The sequence below is a fragment of the Grampus griseus genome (assembly GCF_964374135.1).
Source record: "Grampus griseus genome assembly, chromosome: 2".
In the NCBI taxonomy this organism is placed as follows: Eukaryota; Metazoa; Chordata; class Mammalia; order Artiodactyla; family Delphinidae; genus Grampus; species Grampus griseus.
This window is the reverse complement of record NC_139018.1, coordinates 12381016-12397180: the sequence shown is the minus strand read 5'-3', so window position 1 is coordinate 12397180 and position 16165 is coordinate 12381016. Positions and strand designations below refer to the sequence as shown.

The window sequence follows — 16165 nt, the reverse complement described above, 5'->3', positions numbered from 1 at the left end:
AAAATAATAACACCCGACTGTTCCCAAGGGGTGGCCGAAGGCAGCAGCTTTACGGGTTCTGGGAGCCTCTGTAACTGTTTCCCAAATGTCTGGGGTTTGGCCCTACAGTACGTACACGCTTAGCCCCAGGGCATTTTTCCCTTAAGTTTTCAGTTTAGGGTATTTTAAGGTAAATTGATCCCACATGCTTCTGATTCATTTACACTGAACTCATCAGACTATGTTTGGAAAGAACAAGCTGCAGGCCAAGAAGTCCTTTGAGGCTGCTTTTATGAGTCTTTCTGTGCCCTTTTTCTTAGAAGTAGGAAGCCACGTCTTGACATGAACAAATAAAATGCAAGTCCTAGAGACTCAGGTCTGGTTCCAAATGTGGCACCTCTGAAACCCATGGGTCCTCAAATCACCAAGACAAGGCTGCCCCTCCTTCTTTTTCAGAAGTTAAAGGAAACCTTACCCTCGAGCTGTGTTGAGCCTGAGTCAGTCATTCGGAGCGGCTCACATCAGCCTTCAGCATTCTAACTCCACACCCAGTCCTGACACCTAAGCCTCCCCACCCAGGGGGAGCCCAGGGCTCAGGGCCACCACGGCTCTCTGCTCTGTGGAGCTGGGTCCGCACACTGGCAAGTCTGTAGGAAATTGTCCTTTCTCTTCTGAGCTATGAAACTGGGGCTGTGTGTTGTTGATTTGTTGCTGGTGCTACTGTTAATATCACTTGAACCTGACGGAGTGGGCACAGTGGGGAATGGTTTGGAAGAGCTTTGTTTTAGGAAGGAAGAATTAACATATCCCCTCTGGAGGCCGACCGGAACCAGGAAATGTTTGACTTTACTCCTTCCCCTTTTAGTATAAAAGAAGCCTGAGGTCTAACTCAGGCAAGATGGTTCTTTGCAACATGAGGCCACCGTCTTCTCGGTCTGCTGGCTTTCCAAATAAAGTTGCTATTCCTTGCCTCAATAATTAGTTGCTCAATTTATTGGCCTGTCGTGCAGCAAGCAATACGAGCTTGGACTCGGTAACAGGGTTGACTCCTGGGATGGGACGCAAAGGTAGCTGTCCCCACCTGTCCTCCCATCTGTGATTTGCACTGTTGACTCTCTTTGTCCCTGCCTGGGGTACCAAGATTGAAGGGAATTCAGGTCCCTGACCAGGAAAAGAAAAATGAACCCTACAAGTAAGAAAAGACGTTGAGGGCAAGGTGACCAGGGCTTGGGCCACATTTGTCTCCCTCTCTTTATGCAATGAGCTCTCAACTCCACCTACTTATTAAAGGTTTTAAGTTTCCCCATGCCTGGGCCCTACCTAAGACTGACTAAATCAGAATCTCTGGGGGTGAGGCCCAGGAAGTCAGGTTTTCTTCTAGAAAGCTCCACTGGTTATCTACTACGCAGTCAGGGATGAGGGCCACTGATTTAAAGTAACTTGATACATTCCTGTTCTGGAAAAGTACCTGGAAATAATCTACATCATGGGGGGTTGTTTGCTGTCTTCCAATTGAACGGAATAAGATTCAGGCTTGATGCTCTCCCCTCCCTCCTCCACCACCATTTCTCTCCCCACCCTCTCTCCTTATCATGTTGTTAACAATGATCTCACTCTCCAGAGAGCTTTTCAAGCCAGTACACAATAAACTAAAGAGAACAAGAACCAACCCCAAATGCTCAATCATCTACGATGTCAAAATGAACCAAACACAAGATCTCTTCAAATATTTAATCAGTTTGGAGACCTCTGCCTTCCAACCCAGTTGTGTAAAAATTCTAAAGGAAGCATGATGAAGGGGTCCTCAAAGAAAACGTTGGGCTAAAATGGAGAGGAGACTGGGTTTGGGAAGACAGAACATAACACGTGCCTTAAGGCCTTTTGAAGGAATTCTACCGTGGATTAAAAAAAAAAAAAATACTCAAATGAACAAGAAAGGATTAAACAGTTATACAGATTTAAGGACAACTAAAACTTCTTTTATGGCTGAAAATACCAGACATGGCTTTGAAATAGACTCTTTAAAAACCCTTAGATCCTGCGGTGGTTTCTTTCCATAGCCTTCTCTGTACATGCAAGAAGCAAGCTAGCTACACCCAGCATCCCCAGGAGCATTTTGGGCCTTGGCAAAGAAGCAATCAGCAAGAGATAGAAAGAAGGCCTGGAGCAGGTGAGAGGAAGCGGTTCACAGTTTTTGAACGTGGACTCAGACCCCAGCCAACCTAATCTATTTTCTTTGAAAAATATGGAAATAAACTGAAGGCCTTGAAAAATCACCGTCAATCTCAGGTTAGGGTGCCAATGATAATGCTTTTTGATAACTGTGTCATAGCAACTGGGGAAGCATGTCCTTCAAAGTGACGGGACGGGGTTTATAATAATACAGGCGTGGTCAGGACTTGGGGCTGACTCCCCAGGAGACATTCGGCAGGAAGGGCATCACGTCTTTCTCGCTCTCATTCTCCCTCTGGTTCCTTCGCTTCTCCTGTCCCTTGGTGCTGTTGAGAGGCAGTGTCAGAGGCTCCAGCCCAGGGCTCAGAACGGGTACTGAGACACGTATATCCGCAGTCGGATCACGGAGCTGCCTCTGAAGTTGATGACGGTGTTGACAGTGATCATTTCCAAGTCCAGCTGTATTTCCCGGGGCCCTTTGATGGGGCGTGTCATCACCAGGGTGGCACTGATGGGGCCTGTTTGCTGTGGACGGAACCGGGGATACCAGTTAGAGAAAGTCTGACTGGCTTAAGGAACCAGGGTGAGCCTGACCCCAGAAGCTGTTGAACAACGGCAGAGAGGGTGAGGAAAGCTGTCCGTCAGGAGACGTGGCCTCTGGGACAGTCACCAAAGCGGAAGGCCAGGTGGTCTGGCCACAGCCGGCCTCTGTGGCCCCAATCGGGGCGCTCCTCTTTGCCCACTGCTGGCAGACAGCCATCCCTCGATGCCAGGCTCTTCCCCCGACTTCGTTCATGCTCCACCTGGCTTCTCCCTGCTGTCCCTTCAGGTCCCACCTGAAATATCACCTCCCCGGAGGAGCTTCTGTGCTTTCCCCCATCTAATTCAGGTCCCTCTGACCCTCTGCCAGTGCACCCTCTCCTCCGCCTAAGAAGGAAGGTGTTCGTTACCATGTGTCATAGTCCACGCTAGACTATGAACTCTGTAAGAGCAAGGACCGGGGGCAGGTTTTGCACCCCTGAACCCCCCAGCACCCAGCACGGTGTCTAGCATGTGGTTAAGTGTTCAGTGACTGTATCTCAAATGAAAGAATGAATAATTGTCCAAGCTAACTACGTGACTCAGGGCTGTCACTTCACTTCTCTGTGCCTCGTCTCTAAAATGAGGGTTTGTACCAGATCAGTAGTTCCCAAGTAAACAGCTCCAAAGCACCTGGGACACTTTTTAAACTAACAATTCCAGGGGCCGATTCTAGGATTTTCTGCTTCAGTGGATTTTTCGATGATGCCTGGAGAAGTGTGACCTGTTTACCAGCCCCCAGGTGGTTCTGAGCGTAGCCCCTGCTGGGGGTCCCGGCTGGACACTCTGCACTCACCTACAGCTTCACCACTCTGTGACCCTCTCGCTGTGGTCCTGATAACTTCATGTGAGCTTTTTTCCTCCTCTGAATCTTTTTCTGAAGCTTTCAAGGAGGTAAGGAGAGAGGACTGACATAACTGAGCTTCCGCCCTGTGTGAGGCGCTCTTCCGGCCACTTTTATGTATATGTGCTTATTTAATCCCCATAAAAGCTCTGAGAGTCCTGGCTACTCAAAGTGTGGTCCCTGGACCAGCATCATCGGCATCATCAGGGTGCTTATGAGAAATGCAGGATCTCAGGCCCCCGTAAGACCCACTGAGCCAGAATCTGGAGCTTAACACAATCTGCAGGTGATTCATGGGCCCATTAACAATTGAAAGGTGCTCATCTAAAAGCACAGGACCCAGGCTGGGGAACCTAACTGCCATACTAAAGGTATGTCTCATTATTTCTGTTTTTCACTGTTCCTTGTGAACTGAGGCTCCATGAGTTAAGTCATTGCTTAGGGTCACTCGATCAGTCAGGGGCAGAGACAAGGGATACCATTCTGGTGCTTTTGTCTGACTCCAAACCCCAGGCCTTTTTTACTGCACAACAATTATCAGAAAAGACTGATGCGTATTTTACTTCTTCCTAGCACTGCCCTGAAGGACAGATGCTTGGGGTCGGGGGTCAGTGTAACGGCCAGAGAGTGGGTCCCTGGAAAGGAAATAGCATAAGGGAAGAGGACATCTGGATAATCCCTTCCTACAAGCTGCAGAGTCCAATGCTGTGCTCAGAAACTGAAAGCAACAAGCTCTGCAAAATCAAGAAACTTGGCTTCTTTAAAGCCACACCAGGCATTTTATCTGTCTCCTTGAAGGGAGGGCTCCCCATAAAGTTCTGGACAGCCCCAAGAGCTGCCACAGGTAGGCCAAGGGCAGGGCAGGGCAGACAGGTGTCACCCAGGTAGTGGGACCTCCCCTGGGCTATCAGCAGCTTTACAGCCACGCCATTTCCTCTTGGCATCAGCTCCCTCCATTCCCGTCAGCATCCGCGCAATTGACACCCTCTCACGCAGAGTATCGCTAGCACTTCCTTGTCAACTCTTGCAAAACCTCGGAGCCCTGGGCCAGGACTTCAGAGGGTACAGCCAAACAGGGAAATGCCCAGGACATTTACATATACAAATACCTCACCAGCTTTCACTGTTTGCATGAACAAAGGCCAGGAGCTGAGGACCCTGAGCTGAGGGCGGGCCTCTGGAGGGAGAGCTGCAGAGGCTGGGACGGGGAATGGAACAGCCGGAAACTTCCCAGTTGTCCCTTTGGGCTGTCCTTGTAAATGTCTCCAGAGTGTGAGAGCATCGTTGCCTCTCCTATTTGGAAGTAATCTTAGAGCTCAGACAGTCTGATCCCCACCAGGGTCAGATCTACAGCAGCCTGAGAAAGGCCTGCCCACAAGCACTCAGAGGACTTAAGTGCCTGCCAAGACAGCTAAGGACCGACATCTCCACTCCTCACTGGGCTTTTAGGGCAGAGCCAGGGCATTAATGAAATAGGCCTCCCAAGAGGCTCTCGTCATTGGTGGACTTGGTGGTCACTGGTACAAAGTGATGACGGTGACGGTGATGGTGGTTGATACTAGGCATTTGGTTATGACCTTGCATACATCCCTTATTTAATTCTCATAACCCTATAAAGTAAGTAGGTTAAGTACACTAGCACATGGTACTAGAGCATCTGACTCCAGAAATCAAGCTTCTAGCCACTAAGCTGTACGATAAGGTCTCAAGTGTCTCTCAATTTCCTGACGTCCCGTGGCACTCGCTCTAGTTGAGAATCACTCCTTTGCATTGTAAATGTTTGCCTGGTTGTTTTCCCCTCCCTACCACAGTGTGGATTCCTGGGGGCAGAGGCCACATCCTGTTTGTCCCTAAACTCTCAATGCCTGACTCAGAGCTGCACATGCAGCGGTGCTGAATTAACGTCCATGACAGAAGAAGGAGTGAGTGACTGAATGCCTGTGAAGCTGCCCGCATGGGAGTAGCTTGCAAACAGCCCACCCGCTGTCTGGCGGTCTGTCTTCCGTGGCCCTGCTCCTACACACGCTCGGGTCTGTTCTGAGTCAACTCGCGGGATGGCACTGTCTGACATGGGGCAAGCAGCCAGGCCACAGCAAGTCAGCTTCCCTTGGCCCGGCCACGTGATCCCCGTGCACTTGGCCACAGCCTGTACCCTGTGACCGTGCTCCTTCTTCTGGCCCTACTTGTGTCCCTAAGTCACCTGGCCAAAGCCAATCACCAGTCCTCTGTCCAGGGCTCAGTGTGAGACAGATCGCCAACGGGGCTCATGAAAGGGACATGCGCCTGCATATGCACCTGTGCATTTGTGTGCACGTGTGCATACCTGTACCTATGCATACAAGCAAGTGTGTGTGCATGTGAGTGTGTGTGTGCATGAGAGTGTGTGTGCATGAGTGAGTGTGCATTTGGTGGGTGTAGCTGTGCATACCTGTGTGTGTGTGTGTGTGTGTGCGCACGCGTGTGCATGCATGTGTGGGTTTGTATGCATGTGGCTTGCCTGCTGTGTGAAAGGAAGCTCTTCCCAGGTGCTCGTAATACAGTCAGTGACTCTCAGGGTGGCAGAGCCTGAAGAGCCGTCAAGCCCCACCCCTCACAGGATGCTCCAGTCCCTTGAGCATCTCTGGCCTCTCCAGGGCCCAGCAGCCCACAAACTCTTAACAACAGTAGCAGCAGCAGCAGAAACGATGCTATCGATACAATCGTAACTAATGCTTATTGGACACTTTCTATTGTGATCAGATGTTAAGGTAGACTTTTCTTGTTACCTCAATCTCGGCTGAGACCCCAAAGCTAGGAAAGTAGGTGAAGAGACCCTGCATCCTAAAGAGAAATGGGAGCGTATGTACAGATACTGGTGGTAGACTGCCCGAGTTCGAATCCTGCTCTGGGGCTTCCTAGCTGTGAGATCTCCACAAGTTACTTCGCCTCCCTGTGCCTCAGTGCTCTCATCTGTAAAGTCGGGAAGGTCAAGCAGGCCCCAGAGTACAGGATTGCGGTGAAGATAAAAGGAGTGAGACATGAAAAGCCCTTGGAGTATGTCCGGCCCCGTACAGGATTTGCTGCCAGCGCTGTCTGTGTAGTTCCTGTTGCTGTTGTTATACGATAGAAGTGTATTAAACACACTTACCAGCCCCAAAATCAAGCAAGAGGGGCTTTCACTGCGGGTCCCTTGACATTAAAGGATGCAGAGAGCAGCATCAGATTTCCCCGGAGAAGTCTAGGGAAGAGAGCCCCAGAGCTGCCTTGCACCACGGGGAGGAGACGGGGCTGCAGGGGAGCGGCTGTTGGTGTCCTGAAGGCCCCGTGTAAGGTCTGCCCGCCAGCGTGAGGCAACACACACACACACACACACACACACACACACACACACACACACTTTCTGAGAGAGGTTTGCGGTGACAAGCAGCCAACTAGAGGCCCTCGCCCACATCTGGGAATGGTCAGTGCAAAGTCCTCAGGGAAATCTCCAAAGAACCCACAAAGCATCCCATTAAAGCAAGAGCATTTGGGCTGTGCCCCAGAGTGAGGAAGAAGGCCTGCCTACAATGGCTCCATCCCTCCTAACCACTCCCCTTCCACCATCTGCATCCCCAAAACCCTGGAGGAGGAGCCAGGGCAGCACGGTCGGTGTGGGGAGGGGAAGAGGAAGGCAGTACAGAGGCCAAGCTGGCGGGGGAAGGGGAGGGGGAGGGGGAGGGGGAGGGGGGTGCGGGGTGGAACTTTACACTGAAGGAGAGACTGGGTAGTTGAAGTTTCCACGTAAAGCAGCTGGTTTGATAAAAACAGCCATTCTGTTCTCCAGGCACTGTGCTAAGTAGATGAGCTCATCCAATCCTAAAGTAGATACTGTCATTATCCCCTCTTTACAGATGAGGAAACTGAGGCTCAGAGAAGTTAGGTAACCTGCCCAAGGTCATACGGTTGGTAAGTTATAGAACGCAAACGAGGCAGGTCAGCCTGTCTCCAGAGCCGACATTGGAATGACTCCGTGGGGCCTCCTGAGGAGGGCACTGCAGCTTTGCACAGCTTGGAAAGGGAAAGCCCTGCTTCCTCCAACAGATTTCTGTCTTCCTGGCCCCATGCCCTGTGGCGTCACAGGGCCCCTGCACCGAGCCTGTTTTCTCTTCCCACGGGCAGCCTTCGAGATCTTTCCAGCCAGGATCCACCTCCCCATCCCTAAGTTCCTTCAGCCATTCCCAGGGCAGGTCTACGTTCCCTCACCCCCTTCGTGTCCTGACAACCTCATCTGAATAAATACTAAAGAATTAGGGCCCTTCTCAATGTTCTCGGAGAGAGAGCAAACCACATACAGCTCAAAGTTTTGTGAGTTTCCAGGGTCCCCTAGTCGCTGTGACAATCCAGGCACTAGAGGAAGCTGCCAGGAAGGGGCCCTCCCACGTGCTCACTCCACCTGTGGAAGAAGACAATCTTCTTCCCACTCTTCCCCCCCCCCCCACACCGTTGTGGGGTGGCTCTTCCCCCCCCCCACACACACACCGTTGTGGGGTGGCTCTTCCCCCCCCCCACACACACACCGTTGTGGGGTGGCTCTTCCCCCGCCCCCCCCCCACACCGTTGTGGTGTGGCTCTTCCCCCCCCCCCCACACCGTTGTGGGGTGGCTCTTCCCCCCCCCCCCACACCGTTGTGGGGTGGCTCTTCCCCCCCCCCCCCACACCGTTGTGGTGTGGCTCTTCCCCCCCCCCCACACCGTTGTGGGGTGGCTCTTCCCCCCCCCCCCCCACACCGTTGTGGGGTGGCTCTTACAAGTCAGCCTCACAGGGAACATTTGGGTCTAGGGAATTTTAGGAGGTGGTGACCTGGGAGTGAAATCTTGCCAAGACAAGGCCACTTCCTGCAGATCCTCTATTCTGCTGGGGGGTGGGGGGGTGGCTGGAAGGGTAACCGGAAGCAGGTAATGTGGGTGATGGTATTTTAAATCCCCAAGAGGGGCATCTCTGTGCCCTGTGATTGGGACCCACTGTGTCTGTACAAATGACAGAGGCCAGATTAGAGAATCCTAGGTGGGCTAGGCTTATGCTCGGGGGGGTGGGGGGGTGCGTCGGGGGGTGGAAAGCCCCCAGAGGCTCAGGCAGGTGGGCTGTGCTGGGTGGCTATGGCTTACGGGTTTGGAGAAAGGACTGACAGAGGCGCAGCTCATCTTTTTCATCTTGAGAAGTTCCTCTATCCTCAGCTCATTCCATCTTCTTCCAAAGCCCTTGACCTCACTACACTGATCTACAGAGGCTGGGTCCGCAGGTATGTTATCACACATGACCCAGCCCTGTTAGGGTCTTGCCAAAAACGTATTAGTGAGGAAACAGGCACGATACCAGCTCCTGGGGCCTTTTCTAATCTGTTTTAATCCTGCTTCTGAGACCTCTCTGTTTTCCGACAGTCCCAGCACCAGAGGCAAGGACTGGAAGATTCTGCCCCGGGGCTGGGGAGAGGGCAGGGAAAGATCTCAGATATGTGGTTCCCTCACAGGCCAGTGGGCTGTGTCCCATGAAAGTGTGTAAACTTCTGAGTCTAGCGCCCCACAGGGACCCTGGAAGACCACATACTGTATTCGTTAGTAATGCAGATTCCTAGGCTGAATCATGGCCCCCCAAAGTATCAGGTCTTAATCCCTGGAACCTGTAAATGTTATAAGGAAAAGGGATCTTTGCAGACATGATGAAGTTAAGGATCTGGTCACGGGGAGATTATCCTGGATTACCCGGATAGGCCTTCAACCCAGTCGCTGTCAATTCTAAGAGACAGAGGGAGATTTGATACACACAGAAGAGGAGGAGCCTCTGTCACAATGTGACAAGGGATGCAGAGATTGGAGTGATGTGGTCACGAGCCAAGAAATGCTGGCAGTCACCAGAAACTGGAAGAGAGAAGGAATGGATTCTCCCCTGGAGCCTCCAGAGGGAGCATGGCCCTGCTGACATCTTGATTTCAGGGCAGTGAAAATGACTTCAGACTTTTGGCTTCCAGAATAAATTTCTGTTGCCTTAAGCCACCAAGTTAATGGCAATCTGTCACAGCAGCCACTGGAAACGGACACACTAGGCCTTAGCCCCCATCTTCTGAAATAGATTCTCTAGAGAGGACGCTCTGGAATTCCTTTTTTCAACAAGCACCCAAATTCACACTGAAATGTGAAAAACATCGCTCTAAGCCAGGGGGCTGTAAAGACAAGTGATCACCCCAGAGGTTGCAGGAGATGAAGCTCAATAATAGAAATGGTACAGTATTGGGTGTATGTAATTTACAAAGAAGCGAATCTATTTTAGGGTGTGTGCTCTAAATTTTTTTCCCGATATGGATAAGCTGGTGCTGCCCCATCGAACTTTCTATGATGACAGAATTATTCTATATCTGAGTTAGTACAGCAGCCGCATGTGGCTACTGAGCCCTTGAAATGTGGCTAGTGCAACAGAAGAACCTAATTTTTAACTTTACTTCATTTTCATTAGTTTAAATTTAAAGAGCCACGCGGCCACTGTATTGGACAGCGCAGGTTACAGCCCACTTCTGTGAGGAATGCCTTTAAGTTCACTGCCACGGATGTGCCACGAGGGCAGGGATTCAGGACTGTTTTGTTCACTAGAAGTCCTTCTAGTTCCTAGAAGGCCATAGTAGGTACTTGATGAGTATTTGTCAAATGAGTGGATGGAAAAAAATGGATATGTGAATTCCTCTCCCACAGGATTGCAGGAGGAATCTGAAAAAGAATATACATATGTAGATAGATACAGATACAGATATATCTATATAAATATAACTGAATCACTTTGCTGTACACCTGAAACTAACACGACATTGTAAACTAACTATACTACAATTTTTTTTTAATGGTTAAAAAAAAGAAAAAAGAAGAATTGCAGGAGGAAAGAGACCTACAATTGCATCTTGGCCTGATTTCTCACTGCAGTTGAGGGTTCTGAGGCACACAGAGGAGAAGCAACTTTCGCAAGACCACACAGAAAGTGAGAGGAGCCAGGACATTGGAGTCTGACTCACATCCGCTTCCCTCTCCTGCCTTTACACCTGCCCCTCCTGGCTGCACTCTGGCCTATTTCTAGAAGCATGTTCCAGGCTAGACAACAGAACACCTTGTTGAAGATGGTGACCATCACTCAGCACCCCTTCTTACCCGCATATAGAATTCTCTGCCCTCATTCCCAGACTTGATCTGGAAAATGTAATAAGCCCCAGGGTAGCGGGTCGTTGCTTGCATTTGGAAGATGTCAGCAGGAACAGAGCGTCCAGACACCACGTCCATATCCCGGTACAAGATGGTGAAGGGCTGGTCTCTGCAGCCAGGATTCTCAGCGGGACACATACAGCGGCTGTCGGAAAGGGAAATCATGTGAGAACTCAGGAAATCCTTTCCAGATGCTGGATGTGCCTACTTCCTCGCTTAAAACACTGAAAAGGAGGCCACCCCATTTTCACCATCCAAATGCTGTCACTGTAGAGGCTCTCTGCTCCCGGCTCCGGTCTAAAAGCTCTCCAGCATGTAGGTGAGCTCTCTGTTTCCTAGAGAATGTCCTGTTCTGGCCAGTCAGCTATTCTTGCTACTAGAGCATAAACCTGAGATGTCTGGTTTTCAGAACACTGGGGACATCCTCTAATGCACTTCACGTTTGTCACATATTTAGTCAGAAAAATGGACTGCATAGCCTGTCACTTCCCCAGCCATCCATACTCATTGAGAAATTTTAAAAGTGAGAAAGTACATTAGACTGACACGTCTTGAGTGGTCACTCTACATTTTCTATTGCACTTACCCCAGTCTGTGTGGAATATAATTCAATATTTTCTTTCTCTAAACAAGCACTCAGAACTCACTGTGTATAAGATACAACATTAGGACATGACTTTAAGATGTTAGGACATTATTGCAACAATAAATAAGATCCTGATCTTAAATTCACTCTCTAACAGGTGAAATAAATCACAGACACAAATACTTCTAATACAAAGCATCTAATTTGTAACACTAGTAATAGCATTATCATAGTATGAAGTTGAGTCATTACCAAGGTATGCCTGTTATAGACACCCCTTGATTTATCCCTAAGCACCCCCGTCTCTCACCTCATCCCTGAGACTCTCCCTAGGGGGTCAGAGTGCAGAACAAGATAAGAACATCTGTTGATCTATGCCTTGGTGGCCCAAACCGGGAGTAAGCCTTGCTGTGCTTCTGTCACTTTCCCTAACTTCCAATCTATCTTCGAAACCTATCAGTTCTACTTCTAAAATGTAGTCCAAATCCAACCACTCCATCTCCACTGTCAGTGCACTGTCTCACTCACTGTCTCACCTGGACCTCTGTGACAGCCTCCTGTGATGGAGTAGAAGGTACTCCCACTCCAATCTGTTACGCCACAGGCAGAGTGCCCCTTGTGGAACGTAAGTCAGATTACGTCTCTATCCTGCTTCAAGGTTCTACGGTGGCACCCATCGCAACTTGGACAAAAACGAAACACCCATTTCAGCCTCTAAAACCTCATGGGGTCTGGTCTCTGTCAGTTTCTCTAACCTCCTCTTGGGTCACTGTCCATGTCGTTCATGAGGCTGCCGTTTCTTCCGGTCCCTGAAGACATCAAGGTCACTCTTGTCTCATAGTCTTTGCACACACTGTTCCCTTTGCTCATCCACCCTCTGTTAACATCGACTCCCCTTTCCATTCCAGCCCAAGGGTCATTTCCTCAGAGGGGCTTTCGGATTATCCAGGCTAGACCAGGTCCAGCCTACTCTTTCATTTTGTAAATTTCTGTTCTTCCTGTTCACAGCTCCTGTTATCATCTATGATCATGGATTCATTATATGACCATTTGTTTACTGTCTTCTCCTCCACTAGCATAAGAGCAAACACCACAGCACCTGGGAGCAGATGTGGCACAGAACAGGAGCTCAACTAACCTTTCATAAGTGAATGTCTAGAAAGAATTTTTAAAGTTCTGTTTTTTAAGGCTCCATCAAAATATCCAAGTCAAAATGTCCCGGGTGCCAAAATGGTCGCGTTAAAATGTCACGTGTCACACAGAAAAGAATTGTTTCCTAAAAGAAGCCTGAAGGAGGGAGAGATGGCTCCTAGCTGAAGAGGATCACAGACAGCTGGGAGGGGTGACACTGGAGCTCAGATCTGAAAGATGGGGCAAATCTGTCCGTGTGGCAATGGCAGGAATGCCTTGCATATGACAGAAAATGTGGGCATGGAAGCCAGAAGGCTGGACACTCTGCGGCATGGGTGAAGGTGAGAGCTGGTCCTGTTCAGGTTGGTGGGAGTGCAGGACACCTGAACGAGGAAATGAGCTGGATGCGGGTGGCTGGAGTGAAACTGGAATGGGGCCTGGAGACAGGGAGTCTCCCAGCGTTCTCAGTGGCTAGTTGGGGACCTCGCCAGTAACACCAGCTCAGTGCTGCAAGCTGCAGGTCAGGTCCCCACCACAGACAACAGTGGCCTGGAGAAACCCAGGGAGAACCAGGATGGGAGCTGAGGGCAGCCTGAAGCTCTGCTCTGCTGCAAAGTGCCCTGGAACCAGAAATCAAAGAACCCTATACTAAAGGCTACTTAGAAGCACAGCTCTTAGCAACAAGTGAAGACGTCTCTAAGGGACCAGCCTGTCCCTGCTTTGTCCTCTTCTGTCCAGCTTTTGATCAGAGCAGGAAGCACAGCTGTGGATTTCTCTTAGAAACTGCATCCCTAGAGGGAATGAATGATAGGCATGTCCATTCATCCCTTTATCTCCAGTGGGAGGGCTGGGCGATGCTCAGGGCATTTGACTGGAAGAGAGAAGGGCAAAAAAGACATCCCTGCATGTGTGCATGTGAGTGTGTGTGTGTGTGTGTGTGCACACGCATGCACATGGGCTGAGGAGGAACTCAGATGGTTAAATAGGAGCTAAAGAGAAGGAAAAGGAATTCCTAATACACCAGGGGCAGAAAAACACTGTCCTAGGGCATTCACCTTGTAGAGGTTGTCTTCAATTTAGTTCTCTCCTCAACTCTAATATTTGCCATCTGGTGACTTTGTAAAATCACTATTGTGGGACTTCCCTGGTGGTGCAGTGGTTAAGAATCCGCCTGCCAATGCAGGTTTGATCCCTGGTCCAGGAAGATCCCACAGACCGCGGAGCAACTAAGCCCCTGTGCCACAACTACTGAGCCTGCGTTCTAGAGCCTGCGAGCCACAACTACTGAGCCCACGTGCCACAGCTACTGAGTTTGTGTGCTGCAACTACTGAAGCCCGCATGCCTAGAGCCTGTGTTCTGCAACAAGAGAAGCCACCGCAATGAGAAGCCCGCGCACTGCCACTAGAGAAAGCCCATGCGCAGCAACAAAAACCCAACTCAACCAAAAATAAATAAATAAATTTAAAAAATCACTATTGTGACATCAAAAACTTGATTAGAGCAAGCTAGGTACCCTCGGTTATTGAGAACTCTCTGTTGACCTCTCTAACCCCTCACTACTCCCAGCAAGGTCCAGGGAGACTGGAAGCACTCGTTTCATCTGGGGGCTTGTCTGCAAGGCTGAGTCTCGCATCACCCCAGGCCCACAGAATGAGAATCTGCCTGCTAACAAGATCCTGGGTGGTTCCTATGCACGTGACCTTTGAGAAGTCCAGCTCTAGAAGACTCTGTGTATCCAGAACAAAGTCCCTAAAGAGAAAAGGAGGTTCATGAACCCTGCCTCTCCTTTTGGTTAGCTTTCTAGAAAATCTTCATATAGCTCTGGCATGAGTGGGGGAGTGGTAGAGAACAGTGTGTGTGTGTGTGTGTGTGTGTGTGTGTGTGTGTGTGTGTGTGTTGTGTAGTAGGCAGTAGGCCAGGTCTCCCAATGTCCTGGAGGTACACTCTCCTTTACACCACACTGGCAGCCTTCTGAACCAGGCCCCTCACCATGTTCCCATTTCCCAGGGGAAGCCATGACTTACTTATCGCTGATCCGCAGATAAGGCTCCTCGCAGCGGATGGGGTCAATGCACTTGAAGCCCCCTTGCAAATTGTAGCAAGTCTGCTGCAGGATGCACGTGTGGTTTCTGTGCTCACACTCATTGATGTCTGAAATGCACAGTAGACAGGAGGATGGTCACAGGCCAGATGGGTGGGAATGGCGAGGGGGCTGCCTGGGTCTTTCTATAGAGCTATGCTAGCCAATAAGGCAGCCACTGGCCACACGTGCTCACTGAGCCCTTGAAATGTGGCTAGTCCAAACCGAGATGTGCTGTTGAATGGAAACTATATACCAGATTTCGACGACTTAGTAAAACCAAAGAATGTAAAATACCTTATCAATAATTTTTATATTGAGTACATAGTGGAATGGTAATATTTTGGATATATTGCATACATAAAATATGTTCTTAAAATTAATCTTGCCTGTTTCTTTTTACTGCTTTAATGTGACGAGGACATGTGACTGGGACATTTTAAATTACATACGTGGCTCACATTTGTAGCTCACAATATATTTCTACTGCCTGGCACTGCTGTGTGGAGAATTCTTGCTTAGTGTTTGGGTTAGGCAGGTTCAAGGAGCTGAAAATGAGTCTGTTGCTCAGCTACCAGCCTTCTCCACTTGCCCCAGTGAGTGGAGCATGGGAGGGAAATCATCTCAAACAGCCAATCTGGAGGAGACCCACCCCTTTCACAGACTGGGGTCCTGACCCTTGGAGGGACACAGCAGTTAGAGGTGAGAGGTATCCCCAGCAACCACTCTCTAGGAAGTCAGTAGAGAAAAGCTGACCAGGCTTCCCTGCAGGGGCCATGAGAAAACCTGCTCATGGACCAGGGCCAGGCCATAAGATGTCCTGGTCGGGTACGGAGCAGTCCCCAGAGGGGCCGCAGAGATCTGCCTGGGAAGGCACAACCAGCCACCTGTACCTCCAGAGTTCATTCCAGAAGCGAGAGTGGCCTTGTCCTTTCTGAGGCCAAAGGATGGATTGCAGGGCAGGAAGGCACCAACCCTGGCATCCTGCCCAGAGCCTGCCACTCTGGGAGTCACCAGCACCCACTCACACCCTCACCTCTGCCACCTTCCCCAGGTGAAGACATCCAGGTGACCCCCCCGAGCCAGCCCCACCTCACACCTCCCCTCTGAACAGCCAGGTCCCTCTGAACAGCCTTACCCTGGCAGCTTCGGTTGTCATCCAGCAGAATGTACCCAGCTGGGCAGGAGCAGAAGTACGTGCCAGGCTGGTTCACACACTCATGTTGGCAGAGGAACTCAGAGAAGCTGCACTCGTCCATATCTGCGAGAGACAAGTTACACCTGCTATTTATAATCACAGACTACCCAGGGATGAGAGCTTAGTGCTATTTCAGCTTTATTTATTCCAGCTTCCACACTCTCCTGACACATAGGATAGCTTTATTGCCAAGAAGTTGCTAACTCACTACTTGAACACTTCTGGTGACGGGGAGCTCACTATCTATCAAGGCTGCCCATTGATATCTGGACAGCTCTAATTGTTAGAAAATTCTCTCCTACATGGAGCTGAAATCTGTCTCCATCAAGCTTCTAACACCCTTTGCCTCTGGCTCAGCTACGTCATCTACTCATCACTGGCTCATTTTTGCTGTACAGG

General features: G+C 50.0%; 1 protein-coding gene across 2 annotated transcripts in view; it reads right to left on the bottom strand.

The window, feature by feature from the left end:
* Nucleotides 1–1708: 1708 nt before the first annotated feature.
* Nucleotides 1709–16165, bottom strand: part of FBLN5 (fibulin 5) — an 83290-nt gene continuing 68833 nt past the window's right edge. For both annotated transcript variants that reach the window (XM_082649493.1, XM_082649492.1), the window contains 4 exons: nucleotides 15707–15829; nucleotides 14513–14639; nucleotides 10720–10915; nucleotides 1709–2676 (listed from right to left, as the gene is read on the bottom strand). In XM_082649493.1, the coding sequence (XP_082505619.1) occupies nucleotides 2515–2676; nucleotides 10720–10915; nucleotides 14513–14639; nucleotides 15707–15829 (608 nt within the window). In that variant the 3' untranslated portion in view covers nucleotides 1709–2514. The remainder of the gene's footprint in view (nucleotides 2677–10719; nucleotides 10916–14512; nucleotides 14640–15706; nucleotides 15830–16165) is intronic.